Genomic DNA, 26653 nt, shown 5'->3' on the forward strand with positions numbered 1-26653 from the left:
CTCTTAACGGAAGACTCGCCATATAAAGTGCGTGAAAGTGTTTACATCGTCACAAGGTCACGAGATTCTACCACTACGGAAATGCCAGTCGAACTTGTGAACAGAATCATGAACGGCGGCGGCGGCGGCACGCCTTCGGCGTCCGTGTCCATGTCGCCCTCCGCCCTCTTCTGCGGAAGCGCAGCGGCGGGTCCTCGGGTCAGGATAGTGAATGGCTTCAGGAGTGTGAACGGTACAAACTCGAATATTAGCAATAAAAAATCTTACTTCGAACGTGCCTCGCTCTTGTCGAGTGGCAAATGGACTCGGCGACCAAGTGAGTTGTACAGTCGGAGTATAACGTTCTTGCAGCCTGCGTTTCAAACCATTCGTTTTCCATTCAACCCCGGAGACTACATCTACACCTACTATCGATGGCCACCATGGTATCAGGTAATTCTTTTCTCAGACAATTCTCTTGTGTCACCATAGTTTGATATGTGAATAAATGTACATTATTTTCCAAATAGACTCTTGTGGTATCACGGATGAGAACTGCATCAACACTTGTTTTCAGGGATTAGTATTGTGCACAGGACGTTTTCCCTCTTTAAGACCATTTAATCCTTAATGTGTAACTTCAGTTGGATTGATATTTTTATTATAACTATATTATAACTGCAAGTAGGATATTCCGTATACATGCTAAATTGTGAATATTTCCAAAGTTCACAGACAGTATTGTAGTATCCTTATCACTTAATAGACAGCACAGTTATCGGCATTTATGTTGCTTCGACTTGGCAACCCCTTTGCATGGGGGAGAATTGTCATTGTGTGTGTGTATGCGCGTGTGTGTGCTCGCGCGCTTTGACTAGGTAGATGCTACAGTGGAACTTTTTTCTTCTAAGTAGACTCGTATTTTTGGGTCACTTTTCTTTTCATAACACCATGTTTAAATTTCAAGAACAAACAACTCGGATTTTTTCCTTCTTTTATTCATGTAATCTGACCTCTGCACAGACCCTCAAAGATTCATTCAAGGTCACGCCTGGTTCCTGAAACTGTATAAAGACCTTGGTATTGTCTTTACCTCAACATCTCAGGCCCTGCTTATTTCGGGCGAGGGGCAGGTGTAGCTGAACCTTAAAAACGTCAAAATAAACCCCATTCCACGATAGAAACATGTAGTTGGAAGTTTTTTTGTATAATCTATCTTCATCGTAATGTTTGAAGTTATGTGCTATAACGAAAAATTAATTCTTGAATTAGACCCATGTACGAATCCAGGAAGGGAGACTTGGAATTGTTTAGCTCGATAGAAGTTATTATCGAGAACTTGAAGTCCTAAATAATGAATACAAATTGTAAAATAAGAATAGTGATAGTGTAGAGAAGTAGGAACATATGAACCGAGTTCGCCAAAGAATGGACTTTGATTCGTCAAGGAAGAGAATTAAATACCCTAGATAAATGTGGGAATGGGAGAGATCTCTTCCCAGCCAAATCTAACTGAAGGGAGGCTGGCGAAATGCAGTTTGTCAAAATAGTTGGCGAAATAGGAAGTCGCCATTTTACTGAGCTGTGCCGGGTCAGTTGGCCGACTTATGCATGTTGTGGAGTGGTCACGGATATGTCGTCGTCTTTGTTGTCGTCGTCGCGAGCAGAAAGAGCGGACGTAGAGATTAGAGGTTCGAGCGGAGACATATATATGTCACTCCCCATTGTCAGCAGCTTCCTCGACCTTAGGACCGCTACCCAGACGCGCAAACGCTGGTGGATAGACATGTCTCACTCATTTTCTCTCTCTCTCTCTCTCTCTCTCTCTCTCTCTCTCTCTCTCTCGCTCTCTCTCTCGCTCTCGCTCTCGCTCTCGCTCTCGCTCTCACACACACACACACACACACACACACACACACACACACACACACACACACACACACACAGTGTGTGGAAACACTATTAAAAAAAAAAACAACTTGATGCTGAGAGATACAAAGAAGGGTCACCACGAGCATAGCTCCCTTCCCGTATAATACAACTAGGTAAATACACACGCACGCACACACACGCACACACACACACACACACACACACACACACACACACACACACACACACACACACACACCAACAACAACAACAATAGAAGAGTTTATCTCGACCTTTTCTCATCAGCAGAGTCGCAGTGTTTGAGGTACTTGAAATTGACAGGAACTTTTGTGTGTCGCACGTTTGAAGTGACACTTCGCATTCTTCAGAAGCGAGGAGGAAGTCGTCAGCCTTCACGTGTATGAACAAAACCATGCTTGGGTCTAGCATGTGTAGCGTGTGTATAAAGCTAGGGGACCAGACCTTGGCCTGTATGGCCAGGCAGGCAGGTAGAAGGTCTGTAAGTAGATAGGTAGGTCTGTAGGTTGGTTGGTCGGTTGGAATGTAGTTTGGTTAGTTGCTTGTGACCCCAGTGAATGACTGTTCTTGTCGGTCGACATCGCCAAGTATGTCAAACTTGTTTAGTACTCGAATGGCAATTGTGGTTGGTCGCCTTTCACCAGCACTTGCGCGGTTGCCTGCTCCCGCAGGTTCCACGACCCGCGCCCAAGTTGGGGCATGGAGGGGAGTCATGCAGGTGGCGGGACCGAGGCGGGGGAGGACGGGTGGTCTGACTTTTGTTGGGCGGGACCGAGGCGGGGGAGGACGGGTGGTCTGACTTTTGTTGATCAGAACTATTGAAGCAAGGGACAGGACAAAACGCACACAGGCATTTCCTTCAGTGGAAGAGAGATCTAAATATAATAGGAGCCTTAATAAAAGGAGAAATCTCAAAGTACGGAAGAGATCGTTAGAGGGAATTTAGATTTACGATGTCCTATTTAGGGTCTTGCCGAGGTCACACTTGGGCTCCGACGATGAAATTGTCCTTGTTGAGGCTTTTACAAAGTGAGAAATACGTCTGGTCTCGTTTTGTTAATATTTGGAACAGAGGTGATGCAATCATCTTTGGAAAGAGTATAAATTGGTATGTTAGACATAAAGAGGAAGGGAAGGTTTTCCTGGTTTTTATAAAACATGAACTAATAATGGTAGTCTGGGTCAGTTTGTGATAAAATGCACTACCTTGCATACTTGATACATAAAGTAATATATACGACATGCCGTGATATAATGTGACATGATAGTGTAGTATAGTATGTCTTACTCTAAGAGTACCTGATAGTCAACACAGACATGAGACAAAGCAGTGGGTGACTGTTTTATGGGAGCCTGTTTACCATTGATGTGATGGCTGCCATTTGAAGTGGATGAGTTTTGGTCCAAGGGAATACCTATAGGGGCGTACCAAGAATTGTCACTGATGGATAACTGGGTTTGAAATATACGGGCACCTATTAGCTGCATTTGAAAATGTGGGCGTGCGGTGTAAGGGCGTGCTTGACGAAGCCAGCCCACGCTCGTCCTCCTTAATCCATATCCTGCTTTGGGCACTCGCTGCCCACGCGGTCGGTCTTGGGTAACCACCATTTAACCTCTCCTCACTCCTCCTCCTTCTTCCCTACCTCCTCCCTCCTTCTCCATCCTCTTCCTCTCTCTTCCCCCTCCTCCTCCTTCCCCTTCATCCTCTTCTTCCTACTCATCCTGTTACTCCTCTTCCTCCTTTCTCCCTCTAACCTTAATTCCACTCCTGATACAAATCGCCCTCCTACCGCTCCTTGCTCCCTCGCTCTCATCCCTCCATCTCTTCACTTTTCCCCGATGTTCCTCCCTTATCACGTCTTGCAGTAGGAGCTTCCCTCGTGCTTCCGGATCTGGTTCACATCGTTCCATTTCCTTCAGGCCTTTGGCACGATAGCGTCGTAAGGCCCTCCCGGTGCCACGGTGCCACAGGGGACCCAGTGCCTCGTGACCCTCGTACCCTGTGGCTCTGCCCCGTCCCTCCCCCACGCGCGTACGACTGCTCTATTGTGGTTCTAACCTTCCCAATTTCTTCTTCATTGCTGTAACTGTCTACGGACGATTGGATTTGTGACCGTGTGCATGTGCGCCCGTGTGTGCGTTCGTATATGTGCGCGTTCTTGCGAGTCTCCACGGAATCTGTGTACTGGCGAGTGCACGTGTGTGTGTGTGTGTGTGTGTGTGTGTGTGTGCATGTACGTGTACGTGTACGTGTACGTGTATGTACCAGCTCATCTTACTTAAAGCCCTTGTACGTACTGAAAATGGGGGTATCTTGTGGTAGGGACATTTGGGATGAAAATATTTCGCTCGTCGTCTATTCTTCATATTCTTTATTGGTTATAATTTGCCCGACGTCTGACGATTTTATTCAGTTGAGAGAGGTCGGGGGGAGGCAGACTCGAGACAAAACTGGGTTTCCATCGCTCGATCGGGACGCCGCCTGCTTGTCCCAGGTCATCCCCTCAGTTGAAGGAAATCGTCTGGTGTCAAAATTGTTTGTGGATAATGTCATCGCATTGGAGAGAATAAACGTAAACATGTATCTCGTTTGCCCCCAAGTTCCCCCCCCACCCCGACACACAAACAATGAAGTGAATAAAATCGTCAGGCAGCAACTGAAGGATTCATTCCGCCTAGGATAATCAAAGGAAAAGTGAGACACTACATTAACCCGTGTAAGACCTGCAAGATGGTTCCGATGGTTGCCATTTGCCCAGGCTCTCTGGGCACTTAGGGTAAAGGTGTAACTGCATTGATGGTCGCAGACAGGACATATTTCTCTCCTGTACTTTTTCTGTATTGATTTGTATGCATTTAATAATTTGTTTGGAAGATATCCAAATAAATGGGGAGCTAAGATGAGAGGAAAACAATGGATGGGGTAGGTGCTTGTCTTGGCTGGGTACTTTCCTTATGAGGGGGAAAAGGCCCTTGGTGCACAGATAGTTTTATTTATTTATTCATTTATATATTTATTATTATTTTATTTATTCTCTCTACGCCTTCGATCCTGTTACTAACGTTCTCTCGTCTTATGGTTTTTCCAGGCACAGACGGAGGAGGAATTCCAGCAGACACAGACCAAGGTCAACGGTCTCCACAAGAGTCCCGGAACCTCCACCTCGACCTCCAACTTCAGAGCCGTCGAGCTCCATAGCATCCCTCTTCCCACGACAGGAGGACACGTCACAGGTGGGTGGAGGAGTAGGAGGAGGAGGAGGAGGAGGAGGAGGACAGTCGTCATAGAGTGAAAGAAGGATGTAATGATAAGGGTGGGTGAGTAAATTGATGATTGTTTGTGTTAGGGTAAGAGTGGATGGGGAAGTAAAATCAAATATGTGAATGGAAGTATATAGCTTACCATACAGCGTTGTTGGTGGTGATGGAAAAGGGAGAAAATGATGTTTAGGCGTGTTGGTTTTCGGAGAAGGGTATTATTATTACGTTGTTGGCACGCCAAAGCTCACATGGTAGAAATAGGATGTAGGACTTGATCTTGTCAATGTTAGAAATTAAGAAAAGTTAAAATTCGTAACGATAACAACTCGAGAAACTGGGAGGAAACGGAATTGTAATAGCTACACCAGGGGATGGAGAAGATGGGAGGGAGGTAGAGGAGACGTTGAGGAAAACTAGTCTGTCCGAGAAGAAAGTCTGAGGCGAGGATGGCTAGGGCCAGTACGAGGTGAGGGTGATCCAGTGGCATGGGCGGGGCCGTGGGGCGCCATTCAACAAGGTGGGCGGGGCTTCCTGCGTCGGGAGGAACAACTATGGAGACTGTCGGGCAAGAAGTGCCTCAGTGGCCAGAGCAGCTGCTGTTGCGTCTGCGTTTGTTGAGCCGCGCTGCATCATTGTTTCCAAGTTTTCGCGCGCACGCGCTTGACGGGATCAGAAAAGCAGTAAAGAAAATAAGTTATTATTATCTCTCCTTCACTTTTGTTCCTTCTTTTTTCTTATTTTCGTTTGGCAGGTCACTTACGAAATAAAGAGGGCAGTGCAATGAGAATATGTTGCCCTTCTCCATTTCCACCTCCTGGTTTAGAATTAGGAAGACACGAATCTACTTCCGTCTATATTCATTTAAATCCTCAATATTATAACGCATGATTCAGAATTTGTATATACCCCCTGCGAAGCAAAATATAATTTACTATAGATAAGCCTAAAGCTAAGATACAGACCATATTTGTTCAAATATAAGGATGACTCCGTAATTATAGAAAGAAATGGAGGTTAAATGGAACCCGATAAAAAACTTAGCGCCGATAACTTCATCTGTATGTGTATCCACAAAGTGTTTCAAGGTCCTTTTAGTTTTATTTCTTTTTAAAGATAAAGATGTTTAGGTATAACTCACGTTCAGCTCGGCTGCCATCCCAGGACACAATGTATGTCAAGAGCACGAGTGGGCGAGTGAAGCACGTTTAGTGATAATTATATCGCATACAAATTGTGTATGCGTTTGTGTGCAAGGGCATATGTATATGTACAACATACTGCATATATATTTTGTGTGTGTGTGAATGCTACATATATAATTACGTATGTGTGTGTGTGTGAATGCTACATATAATTACGCGTGTGTGTGTGTATTTACCTAGTTGTATTTTACGGTAAGGGGAGCTATGCTCGTAGGATCCCGTCTTCATATCTCATTTTATCTAAACTATTTTTAAATTCATGTATTGTTTTTGCACACACCACTTTCTCATCTAACTTGTTCCAACTGTCTATTACTCTGTGAGGAAAGCTGTTCTTTTTCAAATCTCTTCTATAGCTGTCTTTTTTTTTTCTTTCCGTGTGTGTGTGTGTGTGTGTGTGTGTGTGTGTGTGTGTGTGTGAATGCTACATATATAATTACGTGTGTGTGTGTGTGAATGCTACATATATAATTACGTGTATTTACCTAGTTGTATTTTACGGGAAGGGGAGCTATGCTCGTGGGGTCCCATCTTCATATCTCAATTTATCTAAACTATTTTTAAATTCATGTATTGTTTTTGCACACACCACTTTCTCATTTAACTTGTTCCAACTGTCTAATACTCTGTGAGGAAAGCTGTTCTTTTTCAAATCTCTTCTATAGCTGTCTTTTTTTATTTTCTTTCCGTGTGTGTGTGTGTGTGTGTGTGTGTGTGTGTGTGTGTGTGTGTGTGTGTGTGTGTGTGTGTGTGTGTGTGAATGCTACATATATAATTACGTGTGTGTGTGTGTGTGTGAATGCTACATATATAATTACGTGTGTGTGTGTGTTTGTGTGTGAATGCTACATGTAATTACGTGTGTTTGTCGTTACTGATAGATTATTTCTCGTGTAACAATGTGTGTGTATTATATATATATATATATATATATATATATATGTGTGTGTATATATGTAAATATATATATGTGTATATATGTAAATATATATATGTGTATATATATATGTAAATATATATATATATATATGCATATATATATATATACATATATGCAAGGTAACCACTTTAGAAAATAAACGGAGCAGAGCGCTTTCGTATATTACATCTTCAGTGTAAATTACAAAGAAAGAGGGCACAGCAAACATAATATAGTATGACAAAAGCATAAGGATCTACGCTAGGAGAGGTGGTGGATGAATTGTCCGGGCGTGGGTCACACGTCCAGCATTCTTCATTTGGTAATTGTTGGCAATTTCCTTGCAGATGTAATTATCTATCTTATGCAATCCTATGTTAAGGTTAAAATTGTTATAATTAGTAAATCTAATCGGATAACTTTCAATTAAATTTCTTTCGACAAAAGTATTGTTGAAAGTAATCACTGTCGTTTCCCAGGTGATAGGGTGATTAAAATTGCTTAAATGCTTATAAATGGCACTTCACTCATTCCCATCTTTGACACCTTTCTTGTTTTGTTTTATCCTAACAGAAAGATCTTTTGCCGTTTGGCAGATATATAATTTATTACATATTTTGAAGGGAATTTTGTACACACAGCCGTTTTGGTGTATTTTCCTAGTTGTATTTTACGGGAAGGGGAGCTATGCTCGTGGTGTCCCGTCTTCATATCTCATTTTATCTAAACTATTTTTAAATTCATGTATTGTTTTTGCACACACCACTTTCTCATGTGAGGAAAGCTGTTCTTTTTCATATCTCTTCTATAGCTGTCTTTCTTGATTTTTTTCCATGTCCTCTTGTATTTCTATCATCCCATTTTATTAGATCCTCTCTATCAATAATTTCTATGCCTTTCATGATTCTGTAAATAGTTATCAAATCTCCTTTCTCTCTTCTTTGCTCTAGTGTCTGTAGCTCAAGTTTTGCTAGTCTCTCTTCATATAATAGTTTTGAGAGTGTTGGTGCCAATTTTGTAATTGCTCTTTGTATTCTTTCAAGTTTTGTTGTACATTTCTTTGTACTTGGTGACCACATCATTGCTACATATTCCAATCTTGGTCTTATCAGAGTGATTAGTATTTTCTTCACCATTTCTTAATCCAGGTATGTAAATGCCACTTTGATTGTTATTAAATTATAAGTTTCTCCAAAAATCTTGTATGTTTCTCAGGTGACATATTATAATAATGACTCCCAGGTCCTTCTCATTTTCAACTTTTTTTTTATTCCTTCTCCCAATGTATATGATCCTATTATTCTTTTTTTGCTTTTTCCAAATTCCATTATACTACACTTTTTAGTATTGAACTCCATCTCCTACTTCCTACTCCATTCCCATACTTTATTGAGATCACTCTGTAGTGACTCACAATCTTCTTCTGTGTTTACTTTTTTTTATTGTATTGCATCATCTGCAAATAAGCTCATATAACTTTCAATTTCTTCATCCATATCATTAATATATATAGCAAACATTATTGGGGCCAGAACTGTTCCTTGTGGAACACCACTTATTACTTCATCCCAATTTGAGTGTTTGTCTCTTATCACTACTCTCATTTTTCTTTCTTGCAAAAAGTCTTCCATCCATTTAAGCAGTTTGCCCTGTATTCCTCCTTCAGTTTCCAATTTCTTAAGCAACTTCTTATGTGGTACTTTGTCAAAAGCTTTTTTTAGGTCTAGAAATGCACAATTAGCCCATCCATCTCTTTCTTGTATTATATCTATTAGCCTTGAATAGAAACATATTAAATTGGTGACGCATGATCGTCCTTGTCTGAATCCAAATTGCCTTGGATTTAGCACATTGTTTTTTTTCCAAATACTTTACCCATCTACTTTTGACAATTCTTTCACAAATTTTTGCTATTGTACTTGTTAGAGAGACTGGTCTATAGTTGGTAGGGTCTTCTTTATTTGTGTGTGTGTGTTTGTGTGTGTGTGTGTGTGTGTGTGTGTGTGTGTTTACCTAGTTGTATTTTATGGGAAGGGGAGCTATGCTCGTGGTGTCCCGCCTTTGTATCTCGCAGTGTGTAGTTTGCTCCTAAATTCATGAATGGTTTTTGTTCACACTATTTTTTTCGTCCAGTTTGTTCCAAGTGTCCACCACTCTATGTGGAAACCTGTTCTTCATATCTCTTCTATAACTATGTTTTTTGAGTTTCTTTCTATGTTCTCTTGTTTCTCTTGTCCCAGTGTAACAAGTCCTCTCTATTGAGTATTTCTGTGCCCTTCATTATTCTATAGATGGTCAGTGGGTCGTCTTCTTTGCTCCAGAGTCAGTAACTCCAATTTAGCTAGTCTCTCCTCATATGACAAGTTTGAAAGTGCAGGAGCCATTTTTGTGTGTGTGTGTGTATTTACCTATTTGTATTACATGGGAAGGGAGCTATGCTCGTGGTGACCTGTCTTTGTATCTTTCAGCATCAAGTTTTTTCTTAAAATATTGAATAGTATTTGCACACACTGTTTCTTTATCTAAGTTATTCCAGATATCCAACACACTGTGTGGGAAGCTGTTCTTTTTCCGTTCTCTTCTATAGTTATCCTTTTTGAGTTTCTTTTCATGACCTCTTGTTTTTCCATTGTCATTTTTTAGTAAATCATTCCTATCAAGGATTTCCATTCCTTTCATGGTTTTAAATATAGTCAGTAGATCACCTCTTTCTCTTCTCTGCCCCAGTGTTTGTAGTTCCAATTTGGATAATCTTTGTTCGTATGTTAATTTGGAAAGAGCTGGTGCCAACATTGTCATTGCTCTCTGTATTCTTTCTAGTTTCCTTATATTCTTTTTAGCACTGGGTGTCCATAGTGTTGCTGCATATTCCACTTTTGGTCTAATCAATGTAACTAATATTTTTTTTCAATAACAAGCCCACCGGCTGCGCCGGCCCGGCTATGCCGGGGGGCTTGGCCTGCGGCGCTGCGCACCCTGGGCTACGCCCCTTTTTAGGAAAATAAAATATCAAAATCATATTGCTTTTTATTTCTTGTCAACATCTAGCTGTTCTCGCAAGTCATCTATATAGGCGATTTGTGCTGGTGTTAAATTTCCGTTCAAAACACCCTTTTTATATTTTTTTAAATTCTTTTTTTCCTTTAAGTAATAACTTTTTTTTTTTTTTACTTGCTTTTCTTGTTTCGAAACTGCGAATTTTTAAAGCTTTTGCTTTGGCCTCTCTCCGTTCCTTTCTAGCCTCCTTCTTCTTAATTCGTTCTTCTTCTTCTTCGAGTTCTTCTTCTTTTTCGAGTTCTTCTTCTTCTTAGAGTTCTTCTTCGAGTTCTTCTTCGAGTTGTTCTTCTTCAAGTTCTTCTTTGAGTTGTTCTTCAAGTTCTTCTTCGAGTTGTTCTTCTTCGAGTTGTTCTTCTTCGAGTTCTTCTTCTTCAAGTTCTTCTTCTTCAAGTTCTTCTTCGAGTTCTTCTTCAAGTTCTTCGAGTTTGTCTTCTTCTTCGAGTTTGTCGTCTTCTTCGAGTTCTTCGAGTTCATCTTCTTCGAGTTCTTCGAATTCTTCTTCTTCGAGTTCTTCGAGTTTTTCTTCTTCTTCACCGCAGTTAGCGGTGTAACTGATTTACCCCCAAACGCCTCTCGCCTCAGGAAAAAGAAATAATTGTAACAGAATTTTTTTATTTGTAATAATTTCTTCATCCAAGTAATCAAATGCCACTTTCATTGACCTTAATAGGTTGAAGGTTTCTCCGACTATTTTGTTTATATGTTTATCTGGTGTCATATCTTTGCTGATTATTACTCCAAGGTTCCTTTCCGAGTGCACTTTTTTATTTCTTCACCAATTTTATAATTTTTTAAAATTCTGTTTTTGCTTTTTCCAAACTCCATTATACTACACTTCTTGATATTGAAGTTCACTTCCCACTTTTGAGTACATTTCTAGATTTTGTCCAGGTATGATTGTAATGAACCACAGTCCTCTTCTGTTCTTACTTTCTTCAATATTTTTGCGTCATCTGCGAAGAAATTCATGCAACATTCGACTCTTCTAACAATTTGGAATGATCGTGTTCTGTCCAGGCCTATGTTTTAGGGGCACATACACTACTACAAATTTTCTACTTTTCATGTGGTTTTCTATTTTTATCAAAATTGACTCTACATTGTTTTTTTTTCTTCTGTTAACGTGGTCACATTTAAGTCTTTCTTGGTCAAAAATAGTACTCCCCCTCCTTGTTTTTCCTTTCTATTCTTCATCCAGCAGTTGTATAGACCTTGTCCCACAGTGTTAGGTGGTAGATTACCTTTTAGTTTAGTTTCTACTATTCCCATTATGTCCGGTTTTTCTGATGCCAGGTAATCATTTAGTTCATTCAGTCCTGAGATCATTCCATCTATGTTGGTATAGGCTTTTTTTTTTTCTGTCTGCTTTGTTTCCTTTTTCCTGATGTACCATTTTCTCAGCCTCAGATCCACCACTTTCCAAGAAAAAGTGATTCTTTTCAGTCTCTGTTCTTTTTTCATTTTTTTTTTCATTTGCTTCATTTCTAAGCTCTTTTTTTTCACTCATTTCTTTATCCATACATTTTTGTGATTTCCACTGTTTGCTTGTTTTGCTGTTCTGGATAGTACTTCCTCAGCTATCATTTGTGACCTAAGAATTACTTTTAGTGGCCTATATTGTTTTTCTTTTGAGTATCTACCTATTCTATATGTTTCCTCAATTTCTTTATCCAAAATTTGATCCTCTTGAATCTCCTTCAGAATCTCATTAGTGATCTCTTTTTCCTCTCTTTCTCTCTGATACCTAGGAACATCATGCTTTTCTTTAATACTGTAGATCACAATGCATCTTTTTTGTCCACTGTATCCCCAACCAAATTCCCTTTCTCTTTAATCACTTGGATTACTGTTTCCTTCACATTCTCCTTAACTTATTGTTCCACTATTTCCTTAAAAGATAATTTTTGACTTTCCTGTTCCACCTTCCACTGTTTCTTTATTTCTTGGAAGTCATTTTCTTTAATCTTTTCTTCCACTTTCTCAGTCACTGCCTGTATTTGATCTTTCGTCTCTTCCTTTAATGCCTCATTCCTATTCTTATTGTCATTTTTCAATCTTATATTTTCTCCCTTTATCCTATTCAGTTCCACTTTCAATTCATCTATTTCCCTATTATTTTCTTCATTGGCCTTTCTTAATATGGCTACTTCTTGATAAATAATTTTGCATTCACTTTTCAGTTCAATTATTTTATCCAACAATTCATTTTTTTATTTCTTATAATATTTCTAAACCTGGGTTCTCTATCCATGTCTATCCCTCTATACATATTGCTATTGTTTCTATTGAACCCCAAGAAGACATTTCTATCAAACCTTTGGTATGTCTTTGGGGTCTTGTTCAGACACTTTTTTTTAATTACACCAAGTGGGGACTTGATTGTACGTACATCAAGATATCTTTTTGCAGTTTCGTTTCCTCTAAATACTTTTATTTCATCCATTGTTGGCGCTGATCGTGCAAAAAAGAATAATTGAATGAAGATACAAAGACTACATTTTCGGTCACATTAGCTATGATACTCCCTTCCCGTTTGTGTGTGTGTAATACACATACACGCATTCACACTTTTGATCAACTAGTTCATTTGCCCAAGATCAGACAGTAGTGGTTTGTAAATATTGATAGAATCTTCTGACACAGTAAGCATTGCTCTATTTTTTGTACAAGAGCTGGGAAGCCTGAAACACTAATCTCTATGGTATATGATCATGCATAGTACCTATAAATTTGGGTACACACAGGCTAATTGACTGATGATCACTAACATTCTTGTTTCCCTTGGCAGCTGAAGTCAAGATGCCATCAGGTGGTTCAGACAAACCTGTGATTGAGGACAATCGCGACGGTACTGTTTCCGTCAAGTATGAGCCTCGTGAAGAAGGTCAGCATGAACTCATTGTCAAGTACAATGGCGAGCACGTTCAGGGTGAGTTCATCTTTAGTTCCTTTCAAAGTGTGATTAGCAGAGGATATCCACAGCTCTTTAATTTTACATTTGTCATTGAGACCCTACATATATACAAGTATATGTGGCATGTATTCATAGTCCACAAGGAAACCATCATCCTCTACACACACATTTGTATTCATGCATGTATAGATGTACATACATATGCTTAAATATGGTTTCAATTATATCTGTACAGTTTTTAATTTTTCAAGCAACCAACTACATTAGCCAAAAGATAAAGTACAAGATTATGTTTGAAGTAAAGATAATGTATAGTTAATGTAAATGTTGAGCTCCATCCCATGATGTTCATGTATAATTTTATCAACTATTTCTTGTCAGATTTTCATTACTTTAGTCTCTCATTCTTATTCCAGGGTCTCCCTTCAAGTTCCATGTGGACTCAATCACTTCTGGCTATGTGACCGCCTACGGGACTGGTTTGGTCCATGGCATCACTGGTGAACCCTGCAACTTCATGATCTCAACCAAGGATGCTGGTGCAGGTAGCTCCATTCTTCGCGGTAGGGTCGCCAACACATTTCTCTCTTTTCTTTTCTGTGGAGTGTTCTGTGACTACCAGCTTGACAACCCTGCACCGCCATGTACTGTACATGCGTGCCATTTTGGGCCATAGGCAGGCAGACAGGCGAGCAGGCAGACCAGCACCCCAATAGCTGCCACCATCCTGTCGAGCTTCACCGTTTGCATCCGGACACAGCCACGAGACATTTTGTTGTAGAGGTTTCACATCCGTCTTGTACTAAAGTCGAAATACTATCTGATAACTGCATATGGTGATAACCAATGTGATGCTAGGTCAAGTAGTTCTCTTTGGTAAAAACAGCATACTGTTGCCTTCTGTGCTAGTGGGCTAGTAGAGACAAGACCTAGGAACTTGAATAGATCATATTTATGTGCTAATGTACTGGCAGAATTATGACCTAACAAAGAAATACACATAGTTGTTTGTATCACTGTTAACATGCTGCTAGATGAATGATTTTGTAGTCAAGCCTATCTGGCAGTGTGCATATACTTCTGTTACTACTGCTAGCATTTGGAACTGCTCAAGGCAAGCAAATGTGGTGGTGTATTTAATGATGCAAGTACTACAAGTTTGTTGTCTGCTAATGTATAAAAATCTTAGGCAATGCTCATGATGTGTGTGTGGTTTTGGTGACACTCAAAATACCATTGATCTAACACATAGTTAACACCTTAATTTGTTAATAGTGCTCTTTTTAAAATAAGTCATTTTATTAGATTAGTCCATATCTGACACCTTTACAACATAGTTCCATTATGCTGTTGGACATCTTGATTAGCTCATTCATTTATATTTTCTTTCATTCTGCTCTACATGTTTCTTCTAGGTTCTTTCATTTCCTTTATTGCAATTCCATGTTCAATTTCTTTCTCAGAACTGCCTCTGCTGCTCCACACATTTCAGATACCTGTGCAGTGAAGGCCCATCTATATTGCCCCTTTTTAACTCTGTACTCTCTTTCCTCTTGCCCTAGTACTTAATGCTTTTGTTAGAGAATATTCAACCTAAGTCATTCAGCCTGTTGTTTTCATGGGATCAATGACAGGTACCTATTACTTATGGTACTTCGAGGTATATTTTGGAGAGATGCATCTGCTTCCTACCTTCATAACCTATCACCCTCATCTCTATCACCTCCTCTTCTCTTTCTCCTCCCCCTCTTCATCCTCTTCATCCTCTTCATCCTCCTCCTGTTCCTCTTGTTATTCAGTGACATATAAGCAGTCCCACAGTAATACAATGAAGAAAATATTCCACATCTCTTGGCCCCAAGGACCATTCCTGGCTATTGTGGTGTTTTAGGTTTCCAGTCAATGCAACCCAAGGGAAAAATTATTTCTTATCTTTCTTACTCCATTCATGTTTCCTATTTCTCTTCACTTTTCAATTTCAACTAATGAAATATTTCTGAAGTGTTTTCATTTCTTTTTGGCAGTATGTGAAAGTCACCATTCAACTTTTTTCTGTAATACATATACTTCCTAGTACAGCAGTGTGTCATCAGACATTTTCAAATTCCTCCTCATTTTTCTCCCTCCATAATTTTCTATCCCCTACTTGAGCCTTTCCATCACTCGACTCTGTAGTTTACTTAGCTTTTTTGACATTCTTCAACTCGATAGGTCCATTTACTTGGTTCTTCTTCTATTCGTTTTTGTTCTAATGCCAGAATATTTCATCCAGCTGGTGGGTGGACCTAAATCTGAATGAGATTTGATCTTCAGCCAAATAAAGTTGTATGTCATAAAAAAAAGATGGTTAAAGGGAGCACCTTTTCTTCTGCTACCTATTAGGGTAAAGTTCCTCTGCCACCACAACTGCAAAATCAACAGACTTTATCTTCACCCTCCTGTCAGCCACCATATCTATATGTAATAGCTTCTTATTCTAGCTGTTTCTTGTTTAAGTGCATTGCTGCATAATTTTAAAATGACTTGTGTCATATATCAGTTGTCTTTTCCTACACATATCCACAATCCCTGTCACTGTAATCGTTAAAACTGTCTAGTATTCAACTCGTCTTTCACTTATTATTGTATGTTTTTATTTGTCTCTAAAACCTCAATAATTATAGCATTCACATGATCTCCAAATGTTATGTAAGAAAAGATTGCATATTCTCCCCTAAAATACTTCAATCTTACCATCCATTTGTGACCTGTACACACTTGCAATCACAACCTTCTCATCGACAATTTGCAACTTGCATGAAGACCTTTCCTCCTTATAAGGGAGGTAGCTGAGTCAAAAGCATGCACCCACATAACACTTAATTAAACCCCATTTAACACCTCTCTCATTTCACCACCTTGTCCCATCATACCATTCAGTTCCAGGGCAACACAATGAAACAAAGCTTCTCCACAGCAGGGTTCAACACCTGGAGCTGGTACTTGCCCAGGTAACTAAAGCTGTTCCCAGGGATTGGTGACACCTGTGTAAAGGCAGGTGGCAGGGGATTCTTGTGACTGGCCCCCAACTCTTGGGGGTGGTGGGTAGTCTCATGATGAAAGGACAAAGTCCAGTTGGCCAGACTGTGGTGCAGCCACCATCCAGCCCTTCCAAGCTACCAGAAAAGGCTGGATGACCACATTGCAAATAACTGTCTAGGATGCAACACTTCAACCCATACTATACAACACATTATGAAGACTACATTGTACACATTCATGTATGCCAACAACACACAATACAATGTAAGGGGTTTGTAGGAAAACCCCATTCCAGCTGTGGGACTCCTTAGGGAGACAGGATTACTTGGAGAGACAGGAACAACAACCTGGAGCTGGTTTATCCCCACTGCTTCATTATATTCACTCATAATAATTTATGAAATAGACAAGAACACACACTTTCTTTATTCACACTGTATGCATAAGCCACCTCAGCATACTTTGATTATTTCTCTTTAAAACCTCAATAACTGCAACATTTATCCTATCTGACAGCTCTTTCCAACCTCATTCTGTGCATTGCCTTCACCCTGTCCATTCTTGTAACACCACTTGTATTTTTCATATGCATTCAGACTGTTGCTTTTCTTCCTCCCTCTCTTATATAGTGAACTATTGCATACACAACCTGCTCATATTTGTCATGAGAATATTAGTTTTTAACTATTCTATATTCAGTTCTTATTCCTGTGACATGCTCTCATACTTGATATGATATTGTAAGCTGAGCACTGTTCACATATATGTGATAGATTCACATGAAGACACACACCACAATTGGTCTCTTTGTGACCTCCAAATCCTGGAGCACATTTGTAAGCATTGCATGAATTATTCCACCCTATATGCGGCAGCATCACTTTTGTACTTTCATTTACATGACAGGGACATATCTTCTCTAAAGATATTTCCTACAGTTTTCGTAGTACAATTCCAAATGATTTTTAAGAATGCTGGCAGTATATTTGTTCCTAAGATGAGTGCTGAAATTATGTAAAGGCCATGCAGTTATCATCAGATACCTCCCACCAAACTTCTATACCACAAGTACAACTGCTGGAATACTCAGCAAGTAAATTTTGTTTGTTAGACTTCTGCCTGTAATCAATGTTTCTTTATTTGGCCCTTTTCTGAGCAATAGGACTTGCTTCAGATCTACTACCCCTCTTTGAACTCTGAAAATAGGTCCAATATTTCTGTATTTTCATTGAGTTCAAGCAACCTATAGAAAAATCTATTCTTCATCTCTGTTTTTCAAAACAGGATTTACTATAGATTTCATATATGGACTCATAAAACAGGCAACATTTTATGTATTCTGTGGCTTGTTAGACTTTGGACCTGACAATAGTGGATATTAGTTTCCATATACTTTAAAAAAGAATTTAGTTCGGTTTTGGATTTCTTTTTGTAAAGCAACTTTCTGAAAAGAGTTGCCAATATTTTTTTTTAATTTTAGGATAAAAACAGACTTGTTGGCCCTTTGCATCATTTAAGAGATATACTGAAAGATTTACAGAGTTTGAAGGTTTGCACTTATCCTGAACAACCAAGACCCTCAACAAGTTTGTAGGAACTATATCATCAATAATATATACAATATATTCTAGATGACTTCAGAATATGAAAAAAATCGGTAAACTATAATATTACCTCAGTTAAGTTCATAGTAACATAATTGACTAAAAGATATTACAAGAAGGTAACTTGTCACCTATCCTAGTTGGTCATAAGAAACTGCTGTGCCAAATGTTAAAGCTTTGTAGGAATTAATTTTTATGTAGATGAATATTTTGAAGCAGCAAACTTAAGAACTGACTGGTAACAATTACAAGTATAACTTTCCAAAATATTATTTTCATTCAGAAAGGCCAACTAAAGGGAAACAGTTGAAGGTATGACCATGTTACTTGTCTCATACAAAACTTTATTTATTTTATTCTTATACTTTTTTCTTTTTGATTGTTGGCACCCTATTTGTTGTTTCTACTATTTCTTTTATAAGTTCATTTCATATACTATACTACATATTGATATTTTTTCTTCAGATAATTTCTTATATCAATTAATTTTTGCTTGCCATATACTATTTATCAGTTTATGATCTTATTCTCTCAAACTTGTGCTTCATTTTTTTTTTCTAATAATTCTCTTATTTTTTTCTGGATCTTTATTTATTTTAAAGAAATAATGATAGCTTCCCAAGTCATATTCCCCTCAAAAGGTTCCCTTCTACCCTATCAACTAGTTTCTTTTTTTTTGCTCCCCTCCCTACCCTGGAATCCATCTTTCCTTCATGTCGATCAGCTACTCTGGCTTTGTTTGACTGCACAGGAAGTTGTATGTCTATTAGCTTGCTGAATTATCTTTACTTGAATTAAATGTGCAAATATACTTAAAGAAATACCACACAAGCTTGTGTACACAAAAGCCACTACAGTTTGTTGAAGACTTAATGTGTTGTCAAGTGGTGCCAGTAGCTTCCCTTTTGGCCTAGTTTGAAGCTTCCTTGTGACTAAAGTAGATTTTGTTGTGTTTTATTGCTACTACCATCCAAAAAATGTGATAATAGATTGTATTTTTGTCATTAGATAGTCATTAGCTTAGTCATTAAAACTACTGTTTTGAAATGTTTTTCATTCAGTGTTGCTGAGAGAATTATGAATATGAACATAACAGTGGATATGGCTGCCTCATTGTAAAAGGCCCCACATTTTCTTATGCCTAAAGAATGATCCATTCATAATTCACTGAGCTCATATTATAAGGGAATGTATCACACTTGTCACATGTTTCTCATCATTCTGCATACCTTTCTCCCCATTGTTTAATTTGATGGAATCAGGTGGCCTTTCTCTGGCTGTGGAGGGGCCCAGCAAGGCTGAGATCTCTTGCCATGACAACAAGGATGGCACCGTTTCTGTGTCTTACCTACCCACTGCCCCCGGAGAGTACAAAGTCTCTGTCAAGTTTGCCGAGAAGCACATTAAGGGATCCCCATACACTGTCAAGATCACTGGTGAGGGCAGGAAGAGGAACCAAATCAGCGTGGGCTCCCAATCCGAGGTCAGCTTACCTGGCAAGGTCACTGACTCTGACATCAAGAGCCTGAATGCCTCCATCCAGGCCCCCTCAGGTCTTGAGGAGCCCTGCTTCCTCAAGAAGCTACCAAATGGTCATCTGGGTAAGGAAAACAACCACATTTGATCATAATTCTTGTACTATGTCTCTATTAGAATTATGATGATATATGTAGGCATTTACATAAATATCAGTAATATAGATGTTCCATAATGATGCAGTTGCATACATAGATTCTTTAGAAGAGGCAGTTGATGGTTAAGTTTACCTTTCTAGTGTTTCAGCCTGTGGGCTACACCAAGGAGAATAAGTATAATTATGATAGAACATGGTAGTTTCATGGATAGGTTGGATGTTTCTTGCCAGCTGCATTGTCAGGAATGTAGAATGGTATCATTCACTCACAAGAGATTAAATTCCTATCTATCTATCAGATGGATGGATGGGGTGAAAGAGGCATTATAAAAGAGAGGAATGTCTGTGGAGGAAGGACGGGAGAGGACAGAAGATAGGGGTGAATGGAGAGGGGTTGTGTATAGATGATGCTGTGATGCATGAGGGGGAGTAGGTGGGGGATGGGGGGGTGAGCAAGTATGTATGAGAAAAAAAAAAATTGACGCAGCCTGAAGGGATTTCTCCCCGTCTTCTCCTTTTCTGCATGAGGGGATGGAGAAGGGGGGGTCGACGAATTTATGAAGCGACCTTGCTGTGGATGTGCTGTGTCTTGCGACACTGCTTCTGACCCAGGGCAGTGGACAGGATGCAGGGATGACCCATCATCCAGGAGGTGCCAAGATAAGAGGGAGGGAGGAGGGTGGAGGGGAGTGGAATATATAGGAAATGGAATGGGTGGGAGTGGTTTCTATGCCTTTTTCTTTTTGGCTACCCCCCATGTAGGGGGAAAAAGCCTTTAGTATATGTATGTATGTATCTATCTATCTGTACACCAAGGGATTCTTCCCTCTTGTAAGAGAGGTAGCCAAGTCGAGGCATGCACTCATTCCCACCCATTCCACTCCCATCAATCACCTTTGTTTCCCTCTTATATTAGCTTTTCATCAGGGAAATAAGTTCCTACATCCAATAAATGTAGGAGATTTGATGGGTACTTCAGATCATTGTTTTCCAAAGTTGTATTAATTTTCCATTCGCTGAACCATAAAAGAAATGAACTCATTGGTAACCTGTCTTCCCAAACCACCCTAAATTATCAATCTCAGACTTTTTACTGCATGCAAAAATATTAGAAGTAATTAAGACATCCAGAAATCAAAACATATTACCATTCCTGGCAGGTATCTCCTTCACACCTCGTGAGGTGGGTGAGCACATGGTCTCTGTGAAGCGCATGGGCAACCACATCTCTAACTCTCCCTTCAAGATCACTGTTGGTGAAAAGGAGGTTGGAGATGCCTCTAAGGTCAAGGTAAGGTTTCACATAGGTGGATAGTATTATGATGGTATGGCAGAATAATTTTTTATTATATTTGAATCTGATAATCATTAACATTAAGAATCGTGTCATCTGATATTCATCACTATATGGATGTATATATACTTATTACTGTACAGTATAAGTAAAAGTTTCCAACAAGTGACTTGTGTAGCCAACATTCTTGCACTAGAAAAATGGCAGAAATTTAGTATCAGATTGAGTACATTAACATAGTACAGGTACTGTCCTAAAGGCCCACAAATTCACAATAAGAAAGCTCATATATTGTCAGTATACCTTTATTTTGGATCAGAATAATTTTCTCATTTTTAAACTAAAACCTATCTTTCGAAAAACGAGATAAAATCTATGAAGTACAGTAAGGATTAGCATTGGTCAGTCCCATTCATGAAACAGAGGTGATAGACTAGGCCAGGATGACATGATTTTGTCCTGGATTTTATCAAATGTTCTTAGACATCACTGATACAGCTCACATGCAACATTGCTTTGTTTCCCTGCAGATCACTGGAGATGCTCTTAAGGAGGGCAAGACACAGGAAGAGAACTACTTCACCATCGACACTAGGGAGGCTGGATATGGTGGGCTTTCACTCTCCATTGAAGGCCCATCCAAAGCTGATATTCAGTGCAAAGTAAGCTGTCAGTCAAGATTTATTATTAGCTGTCTTTTAACCCTGTGAATGCTTGATGATATGGATTGATATTTATGGCCACCTGTTTTGAATAGCAAAACTTGTTACATAACTTCGTTGCATTTTCATTGTATATCATTTTCATGTAGGACAACGAGGATGGTACTCTAACGATCGGTTACAAGCCCACTGAGCCTGGCTATTACATCATCAACCTCAAGTTCGCTGACAACCATGTGGAAGGCTCTCCCTTCACTGCCAAGGTGGCCGGTGAGGGCTCAAACCGCCAAACAGAACGTATCAAGCGCCAGCGTGAGGCTGTTCCCCTCACCGAGGTCGGTTCTCAGTGCCGTCTCACCTTCAAACTGCCTGGCATTTCTCCCTTCGACCTTGGCGCAACTGTGACCTCTCCCGGTGGAGTCACTGAAGCTGCTGAAATTTCTGAGGTTGAGGATGGGCTCTATGGAGTTAACTTTGTGCCCAAGGAGCTTGGAGTTCACACTGTGTCTGTCAAGTACCAGGAACTCCACATCCCAGGTTCACCATTCCAGTTCACGGTGAGTACCTACCCTTCAAAGGATTTTGAGATAAATTTGTCAGATTAATTAGAATTTGTAGTGTTATTCTTGTCAGTTTGCTCATACCCTTAGTAGATTTTGTTCAGGCTAGCATGAAGTGATTTTGTACATGGGATGAATTCGGGGGCAGAAAATGAGATTTCATTTGGTCTAGAGCCTTTATTCTTAAGAGTCCTTCTCAGCTGTGTATTAACAGTAGCAAAAAATATTTATAGAATATAGGTAGATTTCATTTAATTAATTTACATTATCTTATTACTGTAGAGATGTTTCAAATTACAATTACTGACCCAGGGCAGTGGACAGGGTGCAGGGATGACCCGTCATCTAGGAGGTGCTAAGATGGGAGGGAGGGGGAGGGGTGTGGAGTGTTTTCAGGGATGGGATGGGTGGGAATGATTTTATGCCTTTTCCTTTTTGGCTACCTCCCTAGTAAGGGGGAAGAAGCCTTGGTATATGTATGCATGTATGTACAATTTGTTTCTATTTTTCTAATCTCCTTTCTGCTTCTCCTGTTCAGGTCGGCCCGCTCAAGGATGGTGGTGCCCACAGAGTCCATTCCGGTGGTCCCGGCCTGGAGCGCGGTGAGCAGGGCATGCCCAATGAGTTCAATGTCTGGACTCGTGAGGCCGGTGCCGGTTCTTTGGCCATCTCAGTTGAAGGCCCCAGCAAGGCTGAGATTGACTTCAAGGACCGCAAGGATGGCTCTTGCTATGTGTCCTACGTTGTAGCCGAACCTGGTGAGCATTATTCTTGTCCCAATTGTACTTTGTTAGCACTCTTAAGATCAGGCATGCTATTAGAAGCTTGCAATTTTTCTCTTTCAACATTATGCTGAGTGTCTCTACTAAAAATATCAATCAGTCCAGTGCATCTTTTTTCTGGGGACCTCTGGAAACTGGCCATGGCCACTGGTTCATCCCTGAAACCACTCACTGATAAGATTTTGTGTCTTGAACGGGTGAATGTAGAACTCTAGTATAAGGTGTTCCATTTTTTTTTGTGTGGTAGTTGCATCTACAATGCTCATCACAGCGTTATGCTTGGTGAGAGCCCTGGCATAATGCTTTGACAAAAAACAATGGCCTACCATACAGGCGGGTCTTTTTCCATCATGGCATTATGCCGGATACCAGCTGTTAGCATGACGTCATTGCCTCCCAACAAACATCACATACTGGCTCAGTGCCCACGTGGCTGTTGTGGTGAGAAGTGATGCTTCTTTGTTCTCTTATTCACCCAATCTTTTGTCTGGGTTTCCCTTGGTTTCTGGGCTATACTTTGGTGACTATGGGTAAAAAGAAGTCATTAATGACTGTAACTATATCTCAGATTATAGGGATTCACAAAGCTGGGCTCCAGATAAGAGAAATAGTGGCAAATGTTGTTGTGAGTGTCTGTGAGAAACTGGGTGAAGCATTTCAAGGCCAGTGGTGGTGTCGAGTTAATGTCTGTTAAACCTTGGCCTGGCCCCTCAAAGAAGACATCTGTACATACTTTGACTGTGCTCAAAAAGCAGCTAGAGGGTACACCTACTATAACTGCAAGAGAATTGAAAGAAAAACCCACATCACCTTTCTGAGGTGTCCATAAGAACGGTCAACAGGCAGGTGGCTGAGCTGGGTTACAGTAGCCACTGGCATGTTAAGAAAACCATCCTTACCAAGCGGTAGAAGAAATGTAGGCTGGATTTTGCACTTAGATATCATAATCGGACCCCTCAACAGTGGTCTAAGGTAGTTTGGAGTGATGAAGCCACCTTCACCATCACCTGTAACCATGGTGGACATGTGTACTGGGCCAGAGTTAGAGACCCACTAGACCCACAGTACACCTGTGGGACCACCAAACACCTAGATTTGCCATGGTTTGGTGGTGTTTCACTGATCAGAGTGTTGGTGAATTTATAGTGCTCCCCAAAAACCAGTATATGAACCAATATAATTATCAGGAGGTGTTGTGTGACAGTTTACCTGATGCATTTGACAAGTGTGGGGCTACGGCATTTATACAGGATGGTGCACTGTGTTACACTGCCAGATCTGTAGTAGGGTGGCTGAAGGACTATGATGTGAGCTTCTTTAATGACCTGATCCCCATTGAAAATCTGTGGTCAATAGTGAAGCAAAGTTTGATGGGCAAGGATATTAGTTCTATTCCATGGCTCAAGTCTGCTGTACATGAATCATGGATTAATATACCTCCCCAAACCCTCAGGAATTTGTGACAGTCATACTAAATGGTTGAGGGACGTGGTGAAGTGTAAGGGAGGCAGCACCAAGTATTAACCCCTTCCATACGGTGCCGCACACGTAGGCGTCATGGGGAGCGAGTGTATTCGCGAGGCTGCCATATCGGCGTCTTGATTATATTTATTGTAGTCGCCCCTCCATAATGACATTCTTTCTAATTATTTTGTAATCGCATTTTCTATGGTTATCAAAATTCACGGGTGAAGAGAGAACGATCGATGTAAGCGGTGACTATATTTTATGATGCGAGTATTATTACGACACGTCGTACGGCTGGCATTGGCTGCTGCCACCGAGATCTAAGTCCATGACGCCTACGTGTGCGGCACCGTATGGAAGGGGTTAAAACCTCAGCAAGTGTGCAAATATATTTTTATGGTACGTGTTTGTTTTTTGGTAAGCGTGTGTGAGGTAGCCGGCATAATGCCATAACAAGCACTGTAGAGTAACTGGAGCCAGGCCAAGCTGATTTTGTGTTCGTAGTTTTAATCCAGGGTGGTGACCTAAACATAGGCATGCCAATGTAATTTTTGCTTTTAATGGGAGTGATTTCAATGAGTTAGTTTCTGAGGGAGTTTGAAGTATAGAGTTTGAGTCTGTTGTGGAGTGCTCATTATGTGATTTAAGTACATGTTTTTCTTTGCACTTGTTATAGTGTACAGGAGGCAGTCAGGGTAGTTAACATTTCATCCACTGAAAAATGCATTCAGCAACATTCTAAACTCAGACAGGAAATGGAAATAAAAATCCACACAGTCTAAAAATGAGTATATTTTAAGTTGAAGTATGTTAGGTCAGATTTCAGCTAGTGTTCATTATACAATTGTTCCTTATCATGCTCGGGGGTTAGGATAACAGACACCCATGTATGTTGAAAATCTGCATATTTTTGCTGCCCTTGCATAAAGTACCCTCTCTTCTTTCAGTAAAGAAATAGCCCATGTACATGTTTACAAACATTTTATTCAATATTAGAATGTAGGAGCTTCAAACACAATTATGTACAGTACAGTATAGTACACTGTATTCTAAATTCTAGATGGCCTTTCAAATCATCCCTGCTCTCTACTCTTGCCTCCACTGCCAACAACAAAAACAAATGCTTCATGAATAGTTGCACCTTCTCTTTCCTATGTACTAGTACTGTATTTTATATTGTAATGTGAGCCATTACTAACAACAAACATGATGAGAAACACAATTTTGATGTTGACACAAACATGGATACAATAAGACAAATGGAGCACGGTAACTCGGGGTGACGTGGCAAGTTGTTGGCAGTGTGTGGTGTGATGAGCTGCATGCCATTTGAATCTCAGCATTAATCTGTGTATGTTGAACACAGTGTATATCCCTCCCTGTGGTAACCCATGTATGCTCAAAACTGTGTATATGCCTCCCAGCGGTAGTCCATGTGTTTTCAGAGCCATGCACGTTAAAACTGTGTATGTTAAGGAAAGGATATACTATCATTGACTATTATTGGGTTATAATGCCTTAATATTTTTCTTAATTATGAGATATTAAGAAATAAATTCCCAATTATCTGGACTGCCTGGAGACACTGGTCCTGTTAAATTGTTTAAATAATTGAGAAGTACTCTGACATTTGAGAGATATGGAACCAAAGACATGTATTTTGTTCTCTGTTCATACCATTAGTTTTCTCAAATTATTTATTTGTTGCAAAGTACAGTGTAGTAGTAAGTTAAGTTCTTTATTTCTGCCAATAGGTTTCAGTCGTTATATAAAACAACTAGGTATCTGAAGTGCTGAGTTTGTACATTTGTGTGTGTATTTACCTAGCATTTATCTAGTTGTATTATACGGGAAGGGGAGCTATGCTCATTGTGACCCATTTTTATATCTTGCAAGATCAAGTTTGTTCTTAAATTCTTGTATTGTGTTTGCACACACTATTTCTTCATCCAATTTATTCCATATATCTATCACTCTGTGTGGGAAGCTGTTCTTTTTCAGATGTGTATTTACCTACCTAGTTGTATTTACCTAGTTGTATTTTGCGGGAAGGGGAGCTATGCTCGTGTTGTCCCGCCATTGTATCTCGCAGTGTCTAGTTTGTTTTTAAACTCATGAATGGTTTTTGTACGTACCTAGTTGTATTTACCTAGTTATAATATATGGGAAGGGAGCTATGCTCGTGGTGACCCGTCTTTGTATCTCTCTGCATCAAATTTTATCTTAAAATCTTGTATAGTGTTTGCACATACTGTTTTGTTGTCTAATTTGTTCCATGTATTTATCGCTCTGTGTGGGAAGCTGTTCCTTTTCAAGTTTTTTCTGTAACTGTCTTTTTTCAGTTTTTTTCCGTGTCCTCTCATTTTCCCATTGTCCCACACTAA

At 39.8% G+C, this 26653-nt stretch overlaps 1 protein-coding gene across 5 annotated transcripts in view; it reads left to right on the top strand.

Annotated features, from left to right (window-relative positions):
- cher (filamin A protein cher) overlaps positions 1–26653 on the top strand; it is a 124035-nt gene that overhangs the window by 63261 nt on the left and 34121 nt on the right. For 2 of the 5 annotated variants that reach the window (XM_076205736.1, XM_076205737.1), the window contains exons 1-9: positions 1–432; positions 4983–5127; positions 13121–13261; positions 13663–13791; positions 19134–19472; positions 20665–20795; positions 21329–21460; positions 21610–22017; positions 22559–22778. The exon at positions 1–432 is cut by the window's left edge and continues 82 nt beyond it. In XM_076205736.1, coding sequence (XP_076061851.1) covers positions 82–432; positions 4983–5127; positions 13121–13261; positions 13663–13791; positions 19134–19472; positions 20665–20795; positions 21329–21460; positions 21610–22017; positions 22559–22778 — 1996 coding nt within the window. In that variant the 5' untranslated portion in view covers positions 1–81. Of the gene's footprint in view, positions 433–4982; positions 5128–13120; positions 13262–13662; positions 13810–19133; positions 19473–20664; positions 20796–21328; positions 21461–21609; positions 22018–22558; positions 22779–26653 lie in introns of all 5 variants that reach the window. The other 3 variants (XM_076205734.1, XM_076205735.1, XM_076205738.1) reach the window with 2 other exon arrangements.

Source organism: Oratosquilla oratoria, chromosome 22, assembly GCF_046742065.1.
Source record: "Oratosquilla oratoria isolate Oo_2021 chromosome 22, ASM4674206v1, whole genome shotgun sequence".
NCBI classification, from domain to species: Eukaryota; Metazoa; Arthropoda; class Malacostraca; order Stomatopoda; family Squillidae; genus Oratosquilla; species Oratosquilla oratoria.